Below are 19,679 nucleotides of genomic sequence, written 5' to 3' on the forward strand. Positions count from 1 at the left end.
GCTGAGACGTCATAATATAGGAATTAAGATAGAAGGACTTTCTCCTGTGCCAAGTAGGAAGGGTGCATATCTTCCCATCCTCATGTAAATGAAATGTCTAAATGTTCTATTCGTGTTGGATATGAGGTCCATGGAGTTGGAGAGGAAGGAGATGTCTCAACTTCAATGTGACTTTTTTTACCTTCAAAGCAGCAAAGTTACTGTGCTGTGTCAACCACCCTTTGCCACAAGGTAAGATAAAATAATTGGATTTAAAAAGAGGATTTGACATAATTAATTCCACATGCCTTTTATTAGACAAACACTGGGAAATGAGGGCAGTTGAGGGTCAAAGGACAAATGGGAGCACAGCACCTTTTATATAAATAGTGACAGATGGGTTTGATTTCCAAATCTTTTGAAGGAGCTGGATGAGAATTGGACCCAAGAGAAGCCTCAGCGCGGGTGGCCCTGGGGCCTGGAGTCAGTTCCTCAATAACATCTCCCGGTGGAAGAGCTGCTGGAGATGGACTTGAAGCTGGAGCTGCTGCCTCCGACCATGCATGAGCCACCTGTGCCGTATCCACTTCCGGAGATGGAGCCCATTCCCATTCCAGCACAGACCCCACCTCCAGCCCCGCCACTGGAGCTCAGGCAGTTCATGCTTCCATATCCCATTCCTGAAGTGGTTCTGGTCACAGCTGCCAGAGGAAAACGACCACATGAGAGGAATCCACAGGAAGTGGATGAGTGGGATAGGCTCTATCCCAGGGGTTGGAGGTAGATCTAGAAAGTGCCAAATGTCTCTAAATGTTACTTACAGATGTTCACTGAGCCAGCACCTTCCCCAGAGAGCCTGTCAGGGAGCAAAAGAGAGCCAGTGAGACTTCAAAAGGAACCTGTGAGCAGGACCTGTTCACAAAGGCAGGAAAATTTCCATTGAATATTTTTGAAAGATGAGAAGTTTGTATGAAAGGCTGCTGTTCCCAAACAGCTCCTCTTCACAGGCACTCAGTGGTCTTTAAGCAGCTTTCAGGTCTGAATGTGGGCCGAAACCCGACCAGGGTCTTTAACTCCACTGCACCTCTGAAAACTGGTATATAAAATCTCACCCACCTGCACTCCTCGCCCTCCAGCAGTTTCTTATAAGTCACAATCTCAATGTCCAGGGCCAGCTTGACATTCATGAGCTCCTGGTATTCCCGGAGCTGCCGGGCCAGGTCACCCTTGGCTTTCTGCAAGGCTGTCTCCAGTTCCTCCAGTTTGGCCCTGGCGTCCTTGAGGGCCAGCTCCCCACGCTGTTCTGCATCATTGATGGCCGTCTGCAACCCAGTGACCTGCAGGGGAAAATCCAGATTTTCATTCCTTATCAAGAGCATAATCCATCTCTTTGTATCCTGAGGTCCCGATCCCAGGTCTGATGTTTGGGTTAACATCAATAGGTGTGATCTTAACCATCACTGACCCACGAACTGAATTCAATTCATTGAACTGATCCATGTCCTGAGCCAGGTGACAACCTGGATTTACCTCCACAACTCTCAGAATCTCCTTGGTGTCATTGATACTACACTGAGTAACTCTTGGTGATGTCACTGCTCTGATATAAATCCTGTCATGTCATTCCTGATCCAGCAGAACTCCCTTGGCTGAATTTATTTTTATTCCCTGGGCAACTCAGAGGTCAGGTCACAACAAGAGTCATATTTGATGCACTGGTGGTGCCCTTTACCTGTTTTTTCACGCTGTCAATCTCAGATCGGAGCCGCTGGATGTGGCGGTTGAGCTCTGAGATCTCCTGTTTGGTGTTCCGGAGGTCATCCCCATGCCTGCCAGCCGTGGCCTGCAGCTCCTTGTACTGTCACAGAGAGGAACAACCAGTCAAAGGAAAATAAACTGGATTTAGAGCCCAACAGAGTGTAGGTTTGGGGGTGTTTGCGCTGCAAAATATGTGCGTGTTCCCAATCCCAAATTAACACTTCTGAATTTCATAAGGTTATTAAATCTGAAGATATTCTGTGTTTCAAAATCACAGTGGGACCCACCTCCCCGGGGGAATTTGGGGATGGGAGGATGGTTTTCCCATTGCAGAAGCCTTCCCTGGCACTTACCCTGGATTGATACCAGGACTCGGCCTCGGCGCGGCTCCGGTTGGCAATGTCCTCGTACTGCGCCTTCACCTCAGCGATGATGCCCTCCATGTCAAGGCTCCGGTTGTTGTCCATGGTCAGGATGACAGAGGTGTCAGAGATCTGGCTCTGCATCTGGGACAGCTCCTGCAAAAGCAGCAAATATTCCTGAGAGTCACAACACAAATGTTGCTTGGAGGATGGAAAGCCCCAGGGTAAGAGGGGAGAGCTGGGTGAACAAAAGGATTTTTCCAAGACAGCTTCACGCAGAAATGTGAAATGGAAAAAACATTGAATTATTTAGTGCAACAGAGGGGAAAACAATCAGCCCTGAGGCTCTGAAATGGGAAAGGAAGGCAAGGACTGGGAGAAGGATATAAGCTTTGGTGCTCACAGCTTCGTAGAGGGCTCTGAGGAAATCGATCTCCTCTGTGAGTGAATCCAGCCTGGCCTGCAGCTTTGTCTTGTCCAGATAGGCAGTGTCCACCTCCTAGGAGAGGAGACACATCACCAGAATGAGGCGAGTTTCAGAGAAGCAGAGGAAAAGCTGGAGAAGGGGTTTCTTGCAGTGCTGGGAGGCCATGTGGGTGGGCACCCACCTTTTTCAGGGTCACAAACTCAATATCGACATCTGTGCGCTTGTTGAGCTCCTCTTCATATCTGTGGAATGGAGGTAGAGGGGTGGTCTAGGCTTGTTTTAAAATTATTTCATGTTTTCACGACCAGCCTCTAAATTTTTTGTATGCACAGTTCTGCACCTTAGTCTTTTTGCCGTGTAATTTTCTGCCTGTGACTTTTCAGACATATCTTGTATTAAACACAGGCTTTTCTCAAAGGATTAAATCAGCAAAAAGTATTTTTCTCCTTTGTTTTCTGCATCTGTTGCACCCCACCCAGGCCCAGGAAGGCCATGAACAGACTCACTTGTTCTTGAAGTCCTCAGCAATGCTCTGCATCTTGCTCAGCTCCCCTCCCAGGTTCTCCTTGTCTGCCATTAGGCTGTTCAGGTGCCTCCTGAGGTTGTTTAGGTAGGTGTCAAAAAGTGGCTCAATGTTCTTTCTCACTGTTTTGTTCCCTTGTTCTTGCAGAAGAGCCCATTTGGTCTCCAGGACCTTGTTTTGTTGTTCAAGGAATCGGACCTGGAGAGAGAAGGGTGTTTTAGGATGATTTTCCTTGGAGATGTGAGGGACATCCTGCAAGGATTCACTTGCTGGAAGGTGGGAGGTCTCAGCCTTTCAGGAACAGCTGACAATTTAAACACGCCTGCTCTCTTTCCCAACTCTGCTTCCTTACATCCAGTACCACCACTTTGTCCCTGTTTTCTGGTCTCACTGAAGCATTCCTGAAACATGTAAATGGTCTCAAAGCTGGAAACCCTCAGGATTTGTTCCCAGGCTGCTGGGATTTTTGAAGTGGTAGTATAGGAGCAGCAAAATTGTGGCTAAAGATATAATTCACCCTTGTTTTTGCTTCCCCACCAAAGAATCACCACAGCATAACCAGGACTCTCAGGTCTCACCTTGTCGATGAAGGAGGCAAATTTATTGTTGAGGGTTTGAATCTGATCCTTCTCATCCTTACGGATACTCTGGATATTGGGGTGAAACTCCAGCTTGAGCGGCTTCAGAAGGCTCTGGTTGACTGAGACTTCATGGATGCCCCCAAATGGGACAGCAGGGAATCCAGGGCCACCACCAAACCCAAACGGACCAGCAACTGCCCCACCAAACCCACAGGAGATCCCAGTGCCAGCACCAAAACCTGCAGGTCCGTAGGAGACGCCATCTCTTCCAGCTACGGAGATCCTCTGGCATTCGCCGAGGCCGTGGAGGCTCCTGCTTCCAAACCCTCCAATGAACCTTCCATAGCCAGTGGTGACCCCACAGCTTCCAGCTTGGGATGCAGGGCGCAGGCAGAGGCTGGAGCTGCTGGCGTTTGGGATGAAGGCAGAAGCAGCGCTGAAGCTGGTTCTGGCTGGGGTCCTCACAGTGCACTGGCGGGACATGGCAGCTGCCAGGAGTGATCCAAGGAATAAAGGAATGAGAGGAAGTGGCTGGAGGTGAAGCTGTTCTCCCCCAGCCTGGGACTGGCCCTTTATACCCTCCTTAGGAGGGGATGGCTCCGGTGTGGGGCTTATCCCGCTGATTAACTGGGCCTGGCACACCCACAGTGAGTTCACCATGAGCACCTATGGAGCTTTCAAAAAAGGGCAGAGGTTGCAGTTTTTTGGTGTTGAAATATCTGAGAAAACCTCGATAGTGGCTTCTCAGCTCCTGTTTGCAGCCACCCCTTTCCCACTCCCGCCTTCCACTGCTGCAGGAGATGGTTCCTTGTTGGGCAAGTGCTTGCTCATCTCCAGTCCATGGATGAATCAACACAGGTTGTGTAAGGTTAATTTGGTAGATTTTGGAGTGTTGGTTCGTGGTGCAGGGTCTGAACTCTGAGAAGTCTCTGATCATGGGTTAAGGTTTTGAGCAAACTTCAGAGGGGCAACAGAACCTCAGGTCCCAACCTGATGGGAACTGTTCTCTTGTTCTCGTGCCTAAACGAGAATTCTTTAAAGCACAACTGGTACAGGAGAGGGAAAGAGGTGATGGAGGGAGGGCCAGGGTGGTGATGGGAGAGTCTTGGAGCACCCGCCACCAAAAAACAGCTGGGGAGTGGGAAGGATGTGGAGGGAATTTTATTAATGGTGTTCTCAGACCTTTTCTTTCTGTGAAAACTGTCCACATTCCACAGAGTCATCAGCCTTCAGGATGGCCCAGCCCAGCTGCCAGCCTAGCACTACCATGACCACCCTAAACCATGTCCCCAAATGTGCCAAATCACCCTGATTTGGACTGACAACAGATGGTGAAATATCAGAACCTGCTCCAGAAGGGAGTTTCCATCATCTGTGATGCCACGAACGCTGACTCGGCGATTTCTCAGGGCTTCACCTGTGCAGATTTTTGATCTGTTTCCTGACTCATGGGATGACCTTGTCTCTACACGGTGTTACCAGGCTGCCCTCCCCAAACCTGTTGTTTTTCCCCTCTTACTCACCAGGAAATTCAGTGTTTACGACATTGCTCACAGCCACCTCTCTTCACTCCTACCCCCTGTGGCTTCCAGGAAAAGCCAAACAGGGCATTTCCCTGGTGAAGGACACGGTGTCTCGGCTCTAGCACACAGGGGATTGTCCTAGAGCAGGCAAGATGCTCCCAAGTCTCTTCCAGTGCCTTGTCTGGATGCCCAGGGGTGGGCATACTTTTCCCAGCCCCTGCAGCCCCTGGGGTTTGTCATGGTTTGTCTCTGCTGCAGGTGTCCAAGCTGAGCACCCACTCCTTGGAGGAGGTGGCAGCCTCCCACAGAGCATTCCTGGGAATCCATAGCTTTCCCCAGCCATGTCCAGGCACTGGGATGTGCCACAGGTGTTTGCAGGTGCATATTTCAGGAGCTTGCCCTGGCATATGTGGCAGCTGGACAAAAAAGGGAGTTTGACCAGAAGGTCTCAGGAGGGAAATGGGCAGTTTCTCATCATCTCGTTTTGCTTTTCAGCCAAACTTTTTTATTTTTATTTCTACTTTTCTCTCTGTTCTTGTAACATTTTCATTACACACCCTGGAATGACAATAACTGTCTTGGGAGTGTTTCAGCTCCTGTGTGTTACAACAAGCAGCCATTTTTAAGAGAGAGGAGCTCGTGTGACTGAGCCTCGGGCTGTCCTAAAGAACTCTATAAAATCCTTATGGGCACCAACCTGCAATCAGCTCCCTCCACACACTGCAAATCCAGGCCCCTGAGTGCCAGCACCATCCATGTCATTATGACTAAGGCTTTAATCTGGGCTGGGCTGGAATTAATGGGAATCATCTTCTCCTCCTGAAATACCAGCCCCAGGTCATGGCTGCAATCTGATGGGATGCAGGAGGTGACAGCCTGGAGACCAGGGCCCTGCTCTTCAGCAGGGACAGCTGTAGGTTGATTGAGTATCCAGAAGTGCGATGCCCTGGAAGAACAAATATTCTGGCTCTGACATTTCCTGGGCTGGATGACAGGCTTTGAACTCTCTGTGCTGTGACCCAGGTGTGGATGCAGTGGGCAGCACCTCCTGATGTCCCTGTTGGAAGTGGGACCAAGTGTTGGTGTCACAGATGATGGAAACTCCCTCCTGGGCCAGATTCGGGTATTTCCTGATCAGGGTGATTTGGCACATTTGGGTTTAGGGTGGTCATGGTAGTGCTGGACTGAGTCATCCTGAAGGTCTCTTCCAACCCTGGTGACTCTGTGGAATGTGGACAGTTTTTACAGAAAGAAAAGGTCTGAGAACACCACTTATAAAATTCCCTCCAAATCCTTCCCACTCCCCAGCTGGTTTTGGTGGCTCCAAGACTCCTGCTAATGCCCCATGTAGTGACCCCTCACAACATGAGGGGCTGGAGCATGTCCAGAGACGGGAATGGAACTGAGAAAGGGGCTGGAGCACCAGGGAAAGGTCTGGAGAACTCCTGGGGGATCTGCAATGGCTCAGCCTGGAAAAAAGGAGGCTCAGGGGAATTCCCTGACAGGAGGAGGCAGACAGGGGAGAATCAGGCTCTGCTCCAAGGGAACAAAAGGACAAGAGGAAGCAGCCTCAGACTGTGCTAGGGAAGGTTTAGGTTGGACATCAGGGGGAATTTTTCCATGGGCATTGGCAGGGTCTGCCCAGGGATGTTTGGAGTCCCCATCCTGAAGGTGTCCAAGGAAGGACTGGATGTGGCATTTGGTGCTCTGGGTTGGGTTACAAGGTGGGGATAGCACAGGTTGGATTCAATGATCTGGGAGAGTTTTTCCAACCTCAGGGATTCTGGGATTATACAATCCCATATCCTCGTGGTGAGAGAGGGTGCGTTTGGGCAGCAGAAGGAAGGCCATTGGCTGAGCTGACCCAGCCTGCTGTTCTGAGGGAGGGAGGATATTGCTCCTTCCCCGGAGGCTGCTGAGGGAGGTGGTGGAGCAGGAGTGGGGACCCACAGCAGATCCACAACCAAGCCTGCAAGATTTCAGGAAGGAGATTTCCTCAGGGATATGCATGCAGAGCACAGGGCATCCTAGAAAATTAGGGGAAACTACTGGTCCTGAAGGAAACCCTGAATCCAGTCTGTCATTCCAGCACTGCCAGTTCCCTTCTATTTCCCCAAATCCAATAATATTTTCTTAAGAGAGCCTCTCTACTCATTACTTGAACCTATTAAAATCCAGGGAGTGAGGGCTGGCATGTTTTTTCCAGTCATAACTGGAAAAAACTCATTCAAGTGACCTTCCAGCAGTGAGATCTCTCACTGCAGATGTTTCTCTGCTTTTACTTCTCCATTAATTTCTCCCAATTAGTCAGAACCACATCTGAAATCCCTACACCTCCTCTGGTTTTTCTTCCACCTTCTCAAAACAAGACCTTGTCTCCAACATATCCTAAGAACCTGAAGAAACACTGGATCTTGAAGACTTTCACTTTTCAACAGTGAAATAAATCCTTTTTTTTTTTTTTTTAATAGCTACTGGATTAGTGACATTTAATTCAGTGTAGGACCATATCTGGTTCATGATTCTTACTGACCAGAGGATGGACCTGATCTTGCCCCTCTGTGTGCTTAGAGGAGATGGAACATCAGCACCAGGACCCTGAGCCAGGGAGGGCTCTCAGCCTGCTCAGGCAGATGTTGGCATTGCTGGCCCCAAGGCGTGGGTGACACCAGGGGTTTGGGATGGATGATTCACCTGAACAAGCCAGGGGGTTGCTCTGGCTCCTTTGGGAATTAATTCCCTCTTGTTTGAGGTTTGTGCAAGTACATCACACACCTGGCACTGGGATCCCACCCTCAGGATCCAGGCTCTTGGATGCTCGATGGGCTGGGAGCTGGAAGTAAATGAAGCTCAGACCTTTTCCCCTGTGCCTGACTCCTGCCTTGGCGTGTCCTGGTGTTTGGCTTCCAGGTGTTTTCCCTGCACAGTGGGGAGGGAATGTCGAAATCAACACCAAACCTCCCTCTGAGGTTCTGCTGGGCTGGGGTGTTCTGGTTGCTGACAGGGAAATTCAGTAAATCTGAGTGAGGAGCAAAAATCTCAGTCTTTAACTGGTCAGGGCCTGAGGGAAAATTCTTGTTACCTGTGTTTGCATTTGCTCTTGCACCTCTTTAATTAAAAGGACTACAAAATAGAATAAATTACATGTGCATTTTTATTAGACAAACTCCAGAAAGTGAAGAGAGACAAACAGTCATGGGACATATTTTATATACAAAATCCGGCCAAAAAATTGCTGAGCTGGAGCAAGCGAGCTGCAAATTTAACCCAGTGAGACTCAGGTTCCAGGGCTGAGCCCAACAGGATGTGTGCAAGACAACACAGCTGAGAGAGAGTTCCTAAAGTAAGGCTCCTGTGGGACAGGACTTGGGGTGCAGGTGGCCCTGGTTGTGCTCACCCCGCCACGCTCCAGTAAAGGACCAGTTTTGGTGTTTTATGGTGCGTGGCGGTGACTGGAAGGAGAATTTTAGCTCCTGTAACTTCTTCTGGTGGAGGAGCTGGAGACAAACTTCATGCTGGAGCTGCTGCCAGCTCCAAGGGTGGTGCTGCTCACCCCGGGAACGCTCCCACAGTTGAAGCTGTTCCCCAGATTGCAGATCCCCCCTCCCACGCTGAGGTTGCTCCCTCCTCCGTATCCAGTTCCCACTGTTGTTCTGGTGACGGCTGCAAGGAGGAGAAGGAAATGTTTCAGTATCTCTGGTCATTGGTTTCTTGGTGTAGAGGCACAGTAATGTTTAAATAAGGCAATTCTTATATTTTAGAGACTTACAGATATTCACTGGGACCCCATCTCCAGCCAGCCTGTTCAGGGATAGAGCACAAGAGGATTAGAAGTCTGTTGATATTATGGGGGAACAATAAGATACATTTCCCAGAGGCCTTTGGGGAGCAAAATAAAATCACAGCATAATTAATGGATTTTTGTTATTTCCATTATTTGGGATAATCTCCCCACTCTGTGACCCCTGTTTAGCATTCCAGAAATGCTGAGCTTCTCCTATGCCATCCCCAGCCCCAGGGCTGGATGTTTCCCACCCACCTGCACTCCTCGCCCTCCAGCAGCTTCCTGTAGGTTGCAATCTCAATGTCCAGGGCCAGCTTGACGTTCATGAGCTCCTGGTACTCTCGGAGCTGCCGGGCCAGGTCAGCCTTGGCCTGTTGCAGAGCATCCTCCAGCTCAGCCAGTTTGGCCTTGGCATCCTTGAGGGTCAGCTCCCCGCGCTCCTCAGCATCGGCAATGGCAGCTTTCAGGTTTGCACACTGTGGAACACAAAGCTCTGCTCAAAATCCCCACCCCAGACCCAGGTTGTTCCTTACCTCCCCTGCAATCACAAGGTTTTCTCCCAGAACCCTCAGTTCCACCAGTTTTAGTGACAGTTTTCTTTTTGAATGAAAAAGGGTCAAACTGAGCAGGACTGCTCATGTTACTCCAACCTTTTCCTTCCTCTCCCTTGCAATTCTGGGGCTAAATAAATTGGTTAAAAGTGGAGTTTGCTGTCCTTTACCTGTTTTTTCACGCTGTCAATCTCAGATCGGAGCCGCTGGACGTGGCGGTTGAGCTCTGAGATCTCCTGCTTGGTGTTCCGGAGGTCGTCCCCATGCCTGCCAGCCGTGGCCTGCAGCTCCTCATACTGTCACAGAGAGAACAACCAGTCAAAGGAAAATCCACCATTTTTGGAGTTGCCAGGAGCCTGAGACTCCCTCCTCAAGCCCAGATCAACAGCTGGGAAGGTTTTCTTGGAAGAATCGGTCTTTATCTGTTCCAGACAAGATATGAAGATAAGAGCATGGAAACCCCAGATCCTTCACCTTGGTCTGGTACCAGGACTCGGCCTCAGCACGGCTCCGGTTGGCGATGTCCTCATACTGTGCCTTGACCTCAGAGATGATGCTGTCCAGGTCCAGGTTCCGGTTGTTGTCCATGGTGAGAACCACAGATGTGTCAGAGATCTGGGTCTGCATCTGGGACAGCTCCTGCAAAGAGCACAGGGAATGAGGTAATCCCCTTGGGAGATGCCTTTTCACCCTTCCAGGTGAGCTGCAGACCTGGGAGAGGCTGTTACAGATCGTTATCTGAACAGCTCAGGTGTTGGTGCAACTCAACAGAGGGGAAGGATTTAGCATCTCCCGGAGGGAGAGAAGCTCTTCACTGAGGGCTGGGATGTTTTGGAGCTGGTTGTACTCACTGCTTCGTACAGTGCTCTCAGGAAATTAATTTCTTCACTCAGCGCATCTGCCCTGGCTTGGAGTTCCACCTTGTTCATGTAGGAAGCATCTACGTCCTGGGGGATGAGAGATTCTTGGGTGGTTTACACCCCTATCAGTAAATCGGGAACATGCGTTGTGATAACAGTCCAGGGAAGAAACCATAATAAAACTGAAGGGGTTGGAATTGTAATGGATGGATTTGTGACTGAGTGGGTGATCAGAGCTCTACAATGAGCCGTCCCACAGTGCCCTGGAATTTGCTCTCACCTTCTTGAGTGTCACAAATTCGTTCTCTGCGATGGTCCTTCTGTTGATCTCATCTTCATACCTAAAGGAGGATGGCACAGGGAGTTTTTGTTTGGGCAGGTAACAGAAAGATTTGAGTTTGCTGGAATGAATTTCCTTCAGAGCATTTTGCATACAATGCTCTTTTCCCTCAATGAGAGACCAGGAGCTGAACCAGTCAAAACAAGTACATCAAAACAATTCGAACAAATCCATTATTTTTTACTTATTTCTGGCCATTAGTCATTCTCCTTCTGCTGTTTTAAGCAAATGAAATGTGCTGCTCTGAAACTTTCAGACCTACTGTGTAATTTTTCCCTCTTAGTAGGTAATTTAGTTAATAAGTCTTTGATCATGCTCCAAATTATTCCCTAAATGTTGGCGTACTGAGGTCTGTTACTCCGTTACTGAGAAAATTTCTCTTTGAGAAAATGTTATTGCCAGGTATTCCAGGATCCCAGACTCTCCTGGATCCCCCAGTTGGTTTAAGGATGTTGAGAGGAGAAAGGCTGCACCTGCTGAGGTGAGTAGAGCATTAGCTCAAGACTTACTTCTTCTTGAAGTCCTCGACCAGGTACTGGGTGTTGACGAGTTCTCCCTCCAGCCTCCCCTTGTCGCTCAGCAGTGAGTTCAGCTGCACCCGCAGGTTGTTGATGTAGGTCTCGAAAAGCGGCTCCAGGTTGTTCCTCACTGTTTTCATTCCCTGCTCCTGCAGCAAACTCCACTTGGTTTCCAGCACTTTGTTTTGTTGCTCAAGGAATCGGACCTGGAAGGAGAAATATCCTGAAGGGGCTTTGAAAGAACAGAGACTGGGGAGAATTTCCCTGCAAATGAGAGGGTCTCAGAACTGGATGAGAGGGTAAAATGCTCCTTCCAGCTGGTTTTCAGAGCCAAATTCTCATCTGTTGGGAGATTTGATTGCAGGGACCCTGTTCAGTGTTAGAAACTCTGGAACAACCCTTGATTTTCTGGCTTCCCGTTCATTGTATAAATTGAGACCAGGTATAGGGATTTTGTGTGAAAAATGTGAGTAAAATCACATAAGGAGCAAAGCAGGGCTTGGTCTTTAATTAAAATAACATTGTTAAGGTGCTGCTTCTCCTTCCCTTCTGTAGAGCTCCCCTACCCCACTAAATGTCCAAAATATTGCAGCCTTTTCCTTGAAACCACAGAGGAGCAGCTTGACCAGAGCAGAGCTGAGCAGATGTTCTTGTACATCAGTGAAATGTGGTGGACAGACAGATTAGGTGGGTTTCTGGAATTCATTTGATCATTTACAAAGCTGTTCCCAAGGCTCCTGAAATGCTCAGCCTAAAGTCTCCAGAAGGGTGGGATTCTCCTCTGGAGATTTCTTTCCCCACTGCCTGTGAGATGTGGAGCAGCAAAAGAGGAGGAACTCAAACACTGAATGATTAATTCATGGCAACCGCTATGGAACAGGTGCCATTCCCTGGAGCTTCCAGGGCATCTTCCAGTCTTATTCCTCACTTCTATTCCTCCTTGATCAGCTTTTGTCCTCATCAAGCAGAAAAGAAAAGTGTCCCTGTCAAAAAAATCAGATATTTAGGAAAGCTCACCTTGTCAATGAAGGAGGCGAATTTGTTGTTGAGGGTTTTGATTTGTTCCTTCTCCTCTTTTCGGATCCTTTGGATGTTAGGGTCAATCTCCAAGTTGAGCGGTTTCAGAAGGCTCTGATTGATGGAGACTTCATGGATGCCCCCAGCTGGGAATCCAGGGCCACCCCCAAAGGCCCCGTATCCATAGCCAAGGTTAGCTGGAACACCAAAGCCGCCCCCGTACACACTCCCGGCGCCGCCACCAAACCCTGCTGAGCCATAGAAGCTGCCACCCCTTCCAGCCACAGAGATCTTCTTGCAGCCACCAACGTTGTAGAGGCTTTTGCTTCCAAAGCCCCCCCCGACCCTGGCAAAGCCACTGCCAGCATTGCAGCTGCCCAGGCGGGTGACGGAGCAGGAGCTGAAGCTGGTGCGGCACGTGTTGGGGACCATGGCCGATGCAGCGCTGAAGCCACTTCTCCCCCTCTGAATCCTCACGGTGGACTGGCGAGACATTGCTGGGGATTTTTGGATTAGGGTGGATGCTGCAGCTAGAATAAAGGAGCAAAGGTGCTGGCCTGGAGCAAGGAGTAGGAGGGAAAGGAGAGAGGTGAACCTGTGCTCTGCAAGGGCTAGGGAGAGCCCTTTTATGCATGTATGAGCCTGGGATGGGTTGGATGAGGTGGATCATCTTTCTGATGAATTAGGCTTGGCATGTCCAACAGCATTCTGGAGAGTGAACTCACTCTGCACACACGCCCTGCTGAAATAATACAGCCCAGGTTCTCAGCAACAGGGAATTGTTTGGGAATAACTGTCGCCGGTCTTTGTAGACAGCCAGACTCGTCCCCATTTCAAAGCTGGAAAGTGCTGATGAGTCACGCTGGGCACTGGCAGCAAAACACCGCTCAAGTGCCTGTCACTCAACAGCTCTGTCATTGGAAAACTTCATCCCTCGGGATTGCTTTTGCCCCTTTTGTTCACAAGCAGGGATTGGGAAAGTTTAAATCCTTGTGCTTTAGGAGTGGGACCGGTGCCAGTTCCACAGCCAGCCCTGCAGTCAACTGTTTTATCCTGGGGTTTTGGGATATCTTTGTAATAAGATTCTTGTGAAATTTGCCCAGAGAAGCTGTGGAGTCCCCCTCCCTGGAAGTGTCCAAGGCTGGGTCAGATGGAATTTGGAGCCACCTGGTCTATGGAAGGTGTCCCTGTCCATAGGAGTAGATGACCCTTAAGGTCTTTTCCCATCCAAACCATCCTGTGATTCCATGGGCCACATGGTCCCCTCTGAGCCACCACAGAAATCGTGAGAGTGATAGAATCGAAGTAGTTCTGCTCCCATCCCTAAAAAGCTCAGGTCCCTCTGGAAATCCTGCTTTTCCAGGCTTATTCCACTGTCTTAAAAATTATAATTACATGAATTAAAAATGGAATATTTTGACAAGATCTTTTTGTTCCTGTGTGGATTTTGCCAGCTGCCACTGAGCTGCCACGTGTCACAAACATGTGCTGCCACCTCAGGTTTGAGGGTTTGGATTTTATTTTAGCAGGATGAAAACAAACAAGCAAACAACTCAGAAATATATACATGGGAGGAAAGATTGTGGGAATGGCAACTGCTTTGACTCCACTGGCTCTGTGGAAACGGAACGCTCCGGGGCTGTTCCCAATGCACACTTAATAAACACAATGTCATTTCCCAAGGATTTAATCAGCTCTTTCAGCACATCTGGAAGTGTGATCCTGCCTGCTGAAATCCACTGAAAAGCGCAGGATTCCCTCTGCCCAGAACCACAGGACCCTCTAGGACATCCTGTGTCTTTCCCACCACAGGTACCAGCACAGCCCTTTGCATTTAACAGGTGGTTTGAGTAAAAATAAAAGATAAAAAAGTAAAAAATAATTCATTTTGAGGAACAAAAAGTGCTTGTGGTATTTTGTGTTGTTCAGGAAAATAGAATTTGTATTTAATTTATTTATACAAAAGGCTGAAATTGTAAATGTATACTCTTGAGCAGCTTCCCCTTGTGCTGGCTGCAGGCCAGAGCAGCTGCTGCTGCAGCAAAGGAAGAATGGCATAATGAGGAATCAATGGAAAAATGAGGAATCACCATGGTGGAGGCAGTTGTGCTTCCATCTGCCCCTGCCTGGATGTATCCAAGTGAGGAAACTGCAAGAATTTTTTTGTGTCCCTGTTGTTTCCCAACTGTCTGAGAGGCGATGTTTGCAATGGAGGTTTTAAATTCAATGTTATTCTTGGGCACGGTTTGTCAGATTGGTTTTGTGTTTATTGCCAGACTGAGATTTTATCGCAAGGAAGGGCTGAATCCTGCAGGTTTTGTACAGTGAGGCCATGTCACTGGGTCTGACTCTGCACCCTGGGAGCCGGACGCAAACAGATTGGAAGCAAAGTCTGTGTCCAAAGGGCATTTTTGAAAGGATTATTGAACAGTCTGGGGGCTTTGCCCACCAGCACACAGATACCAAGACTTGAGGTTATGAGGTTCATTCCCACATGCTGGATTCCAGTCCCAGGAAGAAAGATTTCCAACTGAAAGAGGGGGAAATTAGGCTGGATATTGGGAAGAAATTCCTCCCTGTGAGTGTGACGAGGCCCTAGCACAGGTTGTCCAGAGAAGCTGTGGCTGCCACTTCCCTAGAAGTGTCCAAGGCCAGGCTGGAGCAGGCTGGGATAGTGGAAGGTATCCCTGCCCATGGAAGGGATGGGATGGGCTTTAAAGTCCATTCCCACCCAAACTACTCCATGACCATAAAATATTCCAAACAAGCTGGAAGTTGTCAGCCCATGGTTCCTTTGGGAATACTCTCTCAGCTCTCTCCATCTCCCCTAGCTCTGAGTACCTGAAAGGAATTTTATTCCAATTTTTCCAGTGCAGATCAGCACCAAAGGGCAGATCATCCCTCCCCTGGAAGATTCACAATGTGGGGAGTCTGAGTGTGCAGGGCAGAGCTCCCCCAGTTCTCCCAGTGGGATGTGTCAGTGCTTTCCTTTTTCCCCTCAGGCTCCCTTTGCATCTGAAACTTGTCTTTTTTTGGCTAAGGAATCCACTGAGTGCGTTGGAGCCCATGGTTAATAACAGTAGTAATAATGCAGCTCCTCCAAGCAACTGAGAAGGAATTAATTTCTTTCCATTCCATGTTCTGCCAGGGTGGAGGTGATGTGGTCGTCACTCATCCGGAAGGAATTTCAGAGGTAATTAGAAAAGGCAGAACTGGGAGCACAAGGAGCTGTAGCTACAGGTTTGGGGTATAGGCTGATGGAAAAGGGGGTCCCCACCCTGCTCTGTTGATGAAACTCTGGGTTTCCAGGTAGCTCCTGGGGGTGTGTCTCCCATGCTCCTGCAGCTCCAGACATGGAATGGATTTGCTGCTCTGGTGCAGGGACCTCCTGATACAGAGGTTCCAGAGGATGGTGCTGGAGCTCACCCACTGCTCAGGAGCTTTTCCTCCAGATCCCACCTCAGGAGCTGTGTCTGGGCAGGTCTCTCTGGGCCAGAGTCCCTCCGGTGCGAGAGAGGCTGGGAAAGTTCTGGAGCTCCCTTCCCTCCCCCTCCTTGTTTCTTTCCACCAGGATGAGCAGTCGCTGGAAGCCAAGAGCGAGAGGCAGAAGAACACTTTACAAACACTGTAAACCTGTAAGTAAAGTCTTGGCTGAATTTGCATCTGCACCATGCTGCTGTCAAGGTAAAAACTTCTCCTTTGAGATTAGGGAGTTCTGCCTCTGTCAGGGCAAATAATGCAACTCCAGCCCCTTTAGTGAGAAATTGGAGCCATTTTCCTGTGGTTTAGTGAACAGGGATGTCTCCAACAGCTTTTCATCACCTCCTCTCCATCCCTCTACTCTACTGCTCCTATCCAGAATCCACCTCAGAATGCTTCATCTGATGCAACTTCTCAGGCAGAAATTTTTGGATGCTCCTCTCTGTGTTTTGTTTGCAAAAATAACCATATTTGTAAAACAAGAGCATGTCAAAGTACCTTGCATAGGTTCACCTGTGCTACCTAATCTCAGTTTAATGATCAGCAAAGTCAAGGCTGTAATTTAGGTTAATTTCTTAAATTAAAGCCTTTGGGTTAAACTTGGGCTTCCAAGCTAAATTCAAACCCGACTCATTTTGGGCGTAATTTACTATTTCATCCCACATTAATGAAGCCCAGCAAGACAGAGGTTTTTCCACAGGAGACCACTGAACTCACAGCATCCCTGTGCTGTGGGGCCGGGCCCCTCTAAGACCTCCCGGGTGAGAGGCGAGTGTCCATGAATCCTATTTCCCGAAGGGATGAATTAGGACGAGCTCCTCAGAAGTTTTCCCATAGGTGTTGCCCTGTGCTGGGTCCTTTGAGCCTGTTCCCAGCAGTATCTGGAGGCCAGTCAGCTCCAACTCCTGGGTGACTTTGAAGTGTAGGTGTGACCTGCTTTCCCCAGATAATTGTTTTCTGTGCCAGCACAGAGACTCTGGGTGCACTCCAGGCTTTGCAAAGAACTTCAGCTCCATCACTGCTGCCTGGCACACGCCTGGGAGGGCTTGTTCTCCCTGGGCTGCATCTCGAAGGACCCTCAGACTTTTGGAGGGGGCTGGTACCTCCTTTATCCTGTTCTGGTGCCTGGCTGGTGCCACCCGAAGGAACCTGGATCCTCCACATCTCCTTGTAATGCCTTTGGAAATTCCCCTGCCCTGGGCTGGGCTGCTGGGGCTGAGATCCTGCATGAAAACATGAACTCCAAAGGCTGACAGTGGTCACAGGGTATTTGTCCTATCCTATCCTATCCTATCCTATCCTATCCTATCCTATCCTATCCTATCCTATCCTATCCTATCCTTTCTCCTGGCCCAGGGGCATGTCTTTTCTCTCAGTAAAGAAAACAGAGCCCTGGAAATGGTATTGCTGGACAGTCCCACAGTTTTGGCAAGCTCTGTGCACATTCCACATCTCTCAGCCCCATCCTGCTCCTGGCTTGGTTTTCCTTCTGAAGATCCACAGTGCTGGTGTGGAGTTTAATTTCTCACGGTTAAACCAAACCTGGATCAGCACAAGGAGCTGGGAAGACAAACAAGGATTATCCATGTGTCCTGTAAAGTGGATCGAATCACAGGGCAGTGATTCCAGGGGGCCTCGTGTTTATTTACCACTCAGCTGTCCCGAGGTATTGATTCCATTCCTGACCTCCAACTGCTTTGGGCAGCAGGATATTGCTCCAACTGAGCAGATGGCAGCTGGGAATATTGTTCCATTCTGGATTTGCTGCATCCTGTGTTGCCTTCCCTGCAGGCATTCCATGTCTTGTTTCATTTGCAGCATGTGCAAATAAACAATTTGCAAATTAAAATAATTTTCTGTGATGGAAATTCTGCTTTTGAGTCAAAAAAGCTGCAAAGTTTCATTTTGGAATTGTTAAGGGGAGTTGGTTCAGTGTTTTGGGACAGGATCATTCCCATAGGAAATGCTGAAATTAAATGTTGGGTTTCAGAAAATGTTTCACCCAGTGTTTTGGTGGCAGCTAAAATCACGTGTCACGTTTGACTTGAGTGTGTCAGATTTTTCAGGTCTCTGCAAATCAGGAAGATAGAATTTGAATACAGCTTTTTGCATCTGCTCTGCAAATTCACAAGGAAGTTGTGCCAGGATGGGCTCTTAGAACACTTCACTGGAAACAGAAAACACACAGAGGTGCTCAGGGCTTTTTTGGTTGCATCCTCACCCTCAGAGTGCAGGAGACAGACCCAGTACTGGCTGACAGAGGCTCGGGAGCTGTCCTGGTGCCATGGGGCTGGGTAAGGATTTGACAAAGATGTTTCAGGGGGGGTTCATTGGTGGTAGACCCATGTGTTGATGTGGCCGATGGTCCAATGTGTTGTGCAACTTGTGTTAAAAACCAGAAACCATCCAAATGTAGCATTTTCAATGATAAAACCCAACAAATTGGGCTGCTCTGCCTCCAATCACCACCTCAGCTCTGGAGCTTGTCCCCATTCCCTCAAATCAGTCTAAGGAACAAGGCCAGATGCTTGAAAAGTGGGTAAAACTCTTCAGTTAATGGAGCCCAACCATTCACTCACCATAAAACCTCCTGTGGTGCAAATGGGCTGTCCCAGCTTTTCCAAGACATTGTTCCATGGCCCTTCCCAGGTGCTGGAGTGGAGCCTCGGGATGTTCATCCCACCATAGGACCATTGGGCGGGACCATCCCTTTCCCTGCTCTGGGTCCCCACCTGCTGGAGATGCTTGGCTGGCTTGGCCAGGACACTCACACCTGCACCAGGTGATGGACAAGGGGATCCTGTTGGTGTGGGAGGGTTTTCCCTGGAAAGCTGCTCTGGAATGTTGCACGAGGGGCTTTTTCTAGCAGACCTGGCTTACACCCCCTCTCTTCTCCCCCCCTGGGTGGAGGTTGCAGGGCTTGAGGGATGGGTTGATGGGCACTGATCATCTCCTTTTGGGACCAGCATTCCCAAAGGGCTGTAGGTCCTTTTTCATCTGCCCTCCTTGTGCCCTGCTCTTTCCTTGCCCATGGTCCTTGTCCTGCCACTGGGGCTGGATTCCCACCTTGCTTGGTGCTGCCCCATTCCTGCTGGGATCCACACCTGGCACTGGCAGGAAGCGGGATCAGGAGATGTCTGTGGAGCCACAGGAGGGAGCCCAGGGTTGGTATAAGATCTCAGCTGAAACCCCCCACAGCCAGGCAGGTCATGGAAACCTCCCGGTGGCTGGGTGGGAATTGGGAGACTGAAGTGCTGTGGGCACTTTGGAAGACCTTGGGTTCACTCCAAATAAACCTGAGGCCCTGAAATTACCCTTGTAGAGGAGCAGCCAGGATGTTTCATGGGATATTTGCACATCCCAGAGAAACCTCAGTGTGCAAACCATGTATGTGCAGATTTTGGGTGCCTTGCCCTGTGCCTGCCTTTGCAGCTGCTCTTCCCAGCCAGGGCAATGCCCACCTGCTCCAAGCCCTTCCTGCTGTGTGCCAATCTTGCTGTGTCTTCGCCATGGTGCTGATGCCAGAGATTGGCTCCTCTGATTTACTCCCGCTTGTAAAACTAATGGCTGAGCCATGCCCTGCATGAGCCAGACCATGAATCCGAAATAAACCTTTGGGAATCATCTTCCTTTTCCCCACTTCCCTGCACTTCCTCCTGCAGTGACAGGCAGAAAGGGTAACTTTGTAGGTAACCACCGCAGTGGGCTTCATCCAGCTTTATGGCTCTGTTCTGAGGCAGCTTTTCCTTCCTGTGCCTCAGTTCTCCATCCATAGAATCATGGAATAGTTTGGGTTGGAAGGGACCTTAAAGCCTATCCAGTTCCACCCACATGCCATGGGCAGGGGCACCTTCCATAGACCAGGTTGCTCATCTCACTCTCCTTTCCATTTGCCCTGACTTGTCCTGGAGCCCAAGTCCTAAGAGTGAGTTTTGTTTCCTCAAGGAGCCAATCCTGTCTCAGGAACTGCCCTCGG

At 49.3% G+C, this 19,679-nt stretch overlaps 2 protein-coding genes and 1 long non-coding RNA gene across 5 annotated transcripts; 1 reads left to right on the plus strand and 2 right to left on the minus strand.

Moving 5' to 3' along the window:
- Positions 1 to 273: 273 nt before the first annotated feature.
- LOC137486450 (keratin, type II cytoskeletal 6A-like) lies at positions 274 to 5,318 on the minus strand. Of its 2 annotated transcripts, XM_068211754.1 has the most exons (10): positions 5,154 to 5,318; positions 3,628 to 4,118; positions 3,033 to 3,247; positions 2,708 to 2,768; positions 2,503 to 2,598; positions 2,091 to 2,255; positions 1,712 to 1,837; positions 1,096 to 1,316; positions 797 to 835; positions 274 to 670 (listed from the first exon to the last, which is right to left on the minus strand). In XM_068211754.1, exons 2-10 carry the CDS (start codon positions 4,111 to 4,113, stop codon positions 472 to 474), a joined length of 1,608 nt encoding a protein of 535 aa, XP_068067855.1. In that variant the 5' UTR covers positions 4,114 to 4,118; positions 5,154 to 5,318; the 3' UTR covers positions 274 to 471. The 2 variants fall into 2 exon arrangements, with proteins under 2 accessions (XP_068067855.1, XP_068067854.1); XM_068211753.1 differs by lacking the exon at positions 5,154 to 5,318 and having other exon boundaries at positions 3,628 to 4,567.
- Positions 5,319 to 8,537: 3,219 nt separating this feature from the next.
- On the minus strand, positions 8,538 to 12,987 carry LOC137486456 (keratin, type II cytoskeletal 6A-like). Its single transcript, XM_068211761.1, has 9 exons — positions 12,224 to 12,987; positions 11,198 to 11,412; positions 10,629 to 10,689; positions 10,340 to 10,435; positions 9,963 to 10,127; positions 9,659 to 9,784; positions 9,193 to 9,413; positions 8,923 to 8,954; positions 8,538 to 8,816 (listed from the first exon to the last, which is right to left on the minus strand). The coding sequence occupies exons 1-9, from the start codon at positions 12,716 to 12,718 to the stop codon at positions 8,620 to 8,622; spliced, it is 1,608 nt and encodes a 535-aa protein (XP_068067862.1). The 5' UTR covers positions 12,719 to 12,987; the 3' UTR covers positions 8,538 to 8,619.
- Positions 12,988 to 13,619: 632 nt separating this feature from the next.
- Positions 13,620 to 19,194, plus strand: LOC137486457 (uncharacterized). Of its 2 annotated transcripts, XR_011005739.1 has the most exons (4): positions 13,620 to 14,035; positions 15,372 to 15,416; positions 15,795 to 15,907; positions 17,770 to 19,194. It is a non-coding gene; the product is annotated as an uncharacterized lncRNA (long non-coding RNA). The 2 variants fall into 2 exon arrangements; XR_011005738.1 differs by lacking the exon at positions 13,620 to 14,035 and having other exon boundaries at positions 14,923 to 15,416.
- The last annotated feature ends 485 nt before the right edge of the window (positions 19,195 to 19,679 follow it).

Source organism: Anomalospiza imberbis, chromosome 22 (genome assembly GCF_031753505.1).
Source record: "Anomalospiza imberbis isolate Cuckoo-Finch-1a 21T00152 chromosome 22, ASM3175350v1, whole genome shotgun sequence".
Classification (NCBI taxonomy): domain Eukaryota; kingdom Metazoa; phylum Chordata; class Aves; order Passeriformes; family Viduidae; genus Anomalospiza; species Anomalospiza imberbis.

What these genes read in the sequence shown, in the direction of transcription:
- LOC137486450 (XM_068211753.1), bottom strand. Translation starts at nt 4,290, where the DNA reads ATGGTGAACTCACTGTGGGTGTGCCAGGCCCAGTTAATCAGCGGGATA. An exon ending in TCAGAGCCCTCTACGAAGCT is followed by an intron (nt 2,256 to 2,502) that starts GTGAGCACCAAA and finishes CTGCTTTTGCAG; the next exon opens with GAGCTGTCCCAGATGCAGAG. An exon ending in AGTCCTGGTATCAATCCAGG is followed by an intron (nt 1,838 to 2,090) that starts GTAAGTGCCAGG and finishes TCTCTGTGACAG; the next exon opens with TACAAGGAGCTGCAGGCCAC.
- LOC137486456 (XM_068211761.1), bottom strand. Translation starts at nt 12,718, where the DNA reads ATGTCTCGCCAGTCCACCGTGAGGATTCAGAGGGGGAGAAGTGGCTTC. An exon ending in TCGCCTCCTTCATTGACAAG is followed by an intron (nt 11,413 to 12,223) that starts GTGAGCTTTCCT and finishes TTCTCCTTCCAG; the next exon opens with GTCCGATTCCTTGAGCAACA. An exon ending in TGGGGTCCCAGTGAATATCT is followed by an intron (nt 8,817 to 8,922) that starts GTAAGTCTCTAA and finishes TCCTCCTTGCAG; the next exon opens with CCGTCACCAGAACAACAGTG.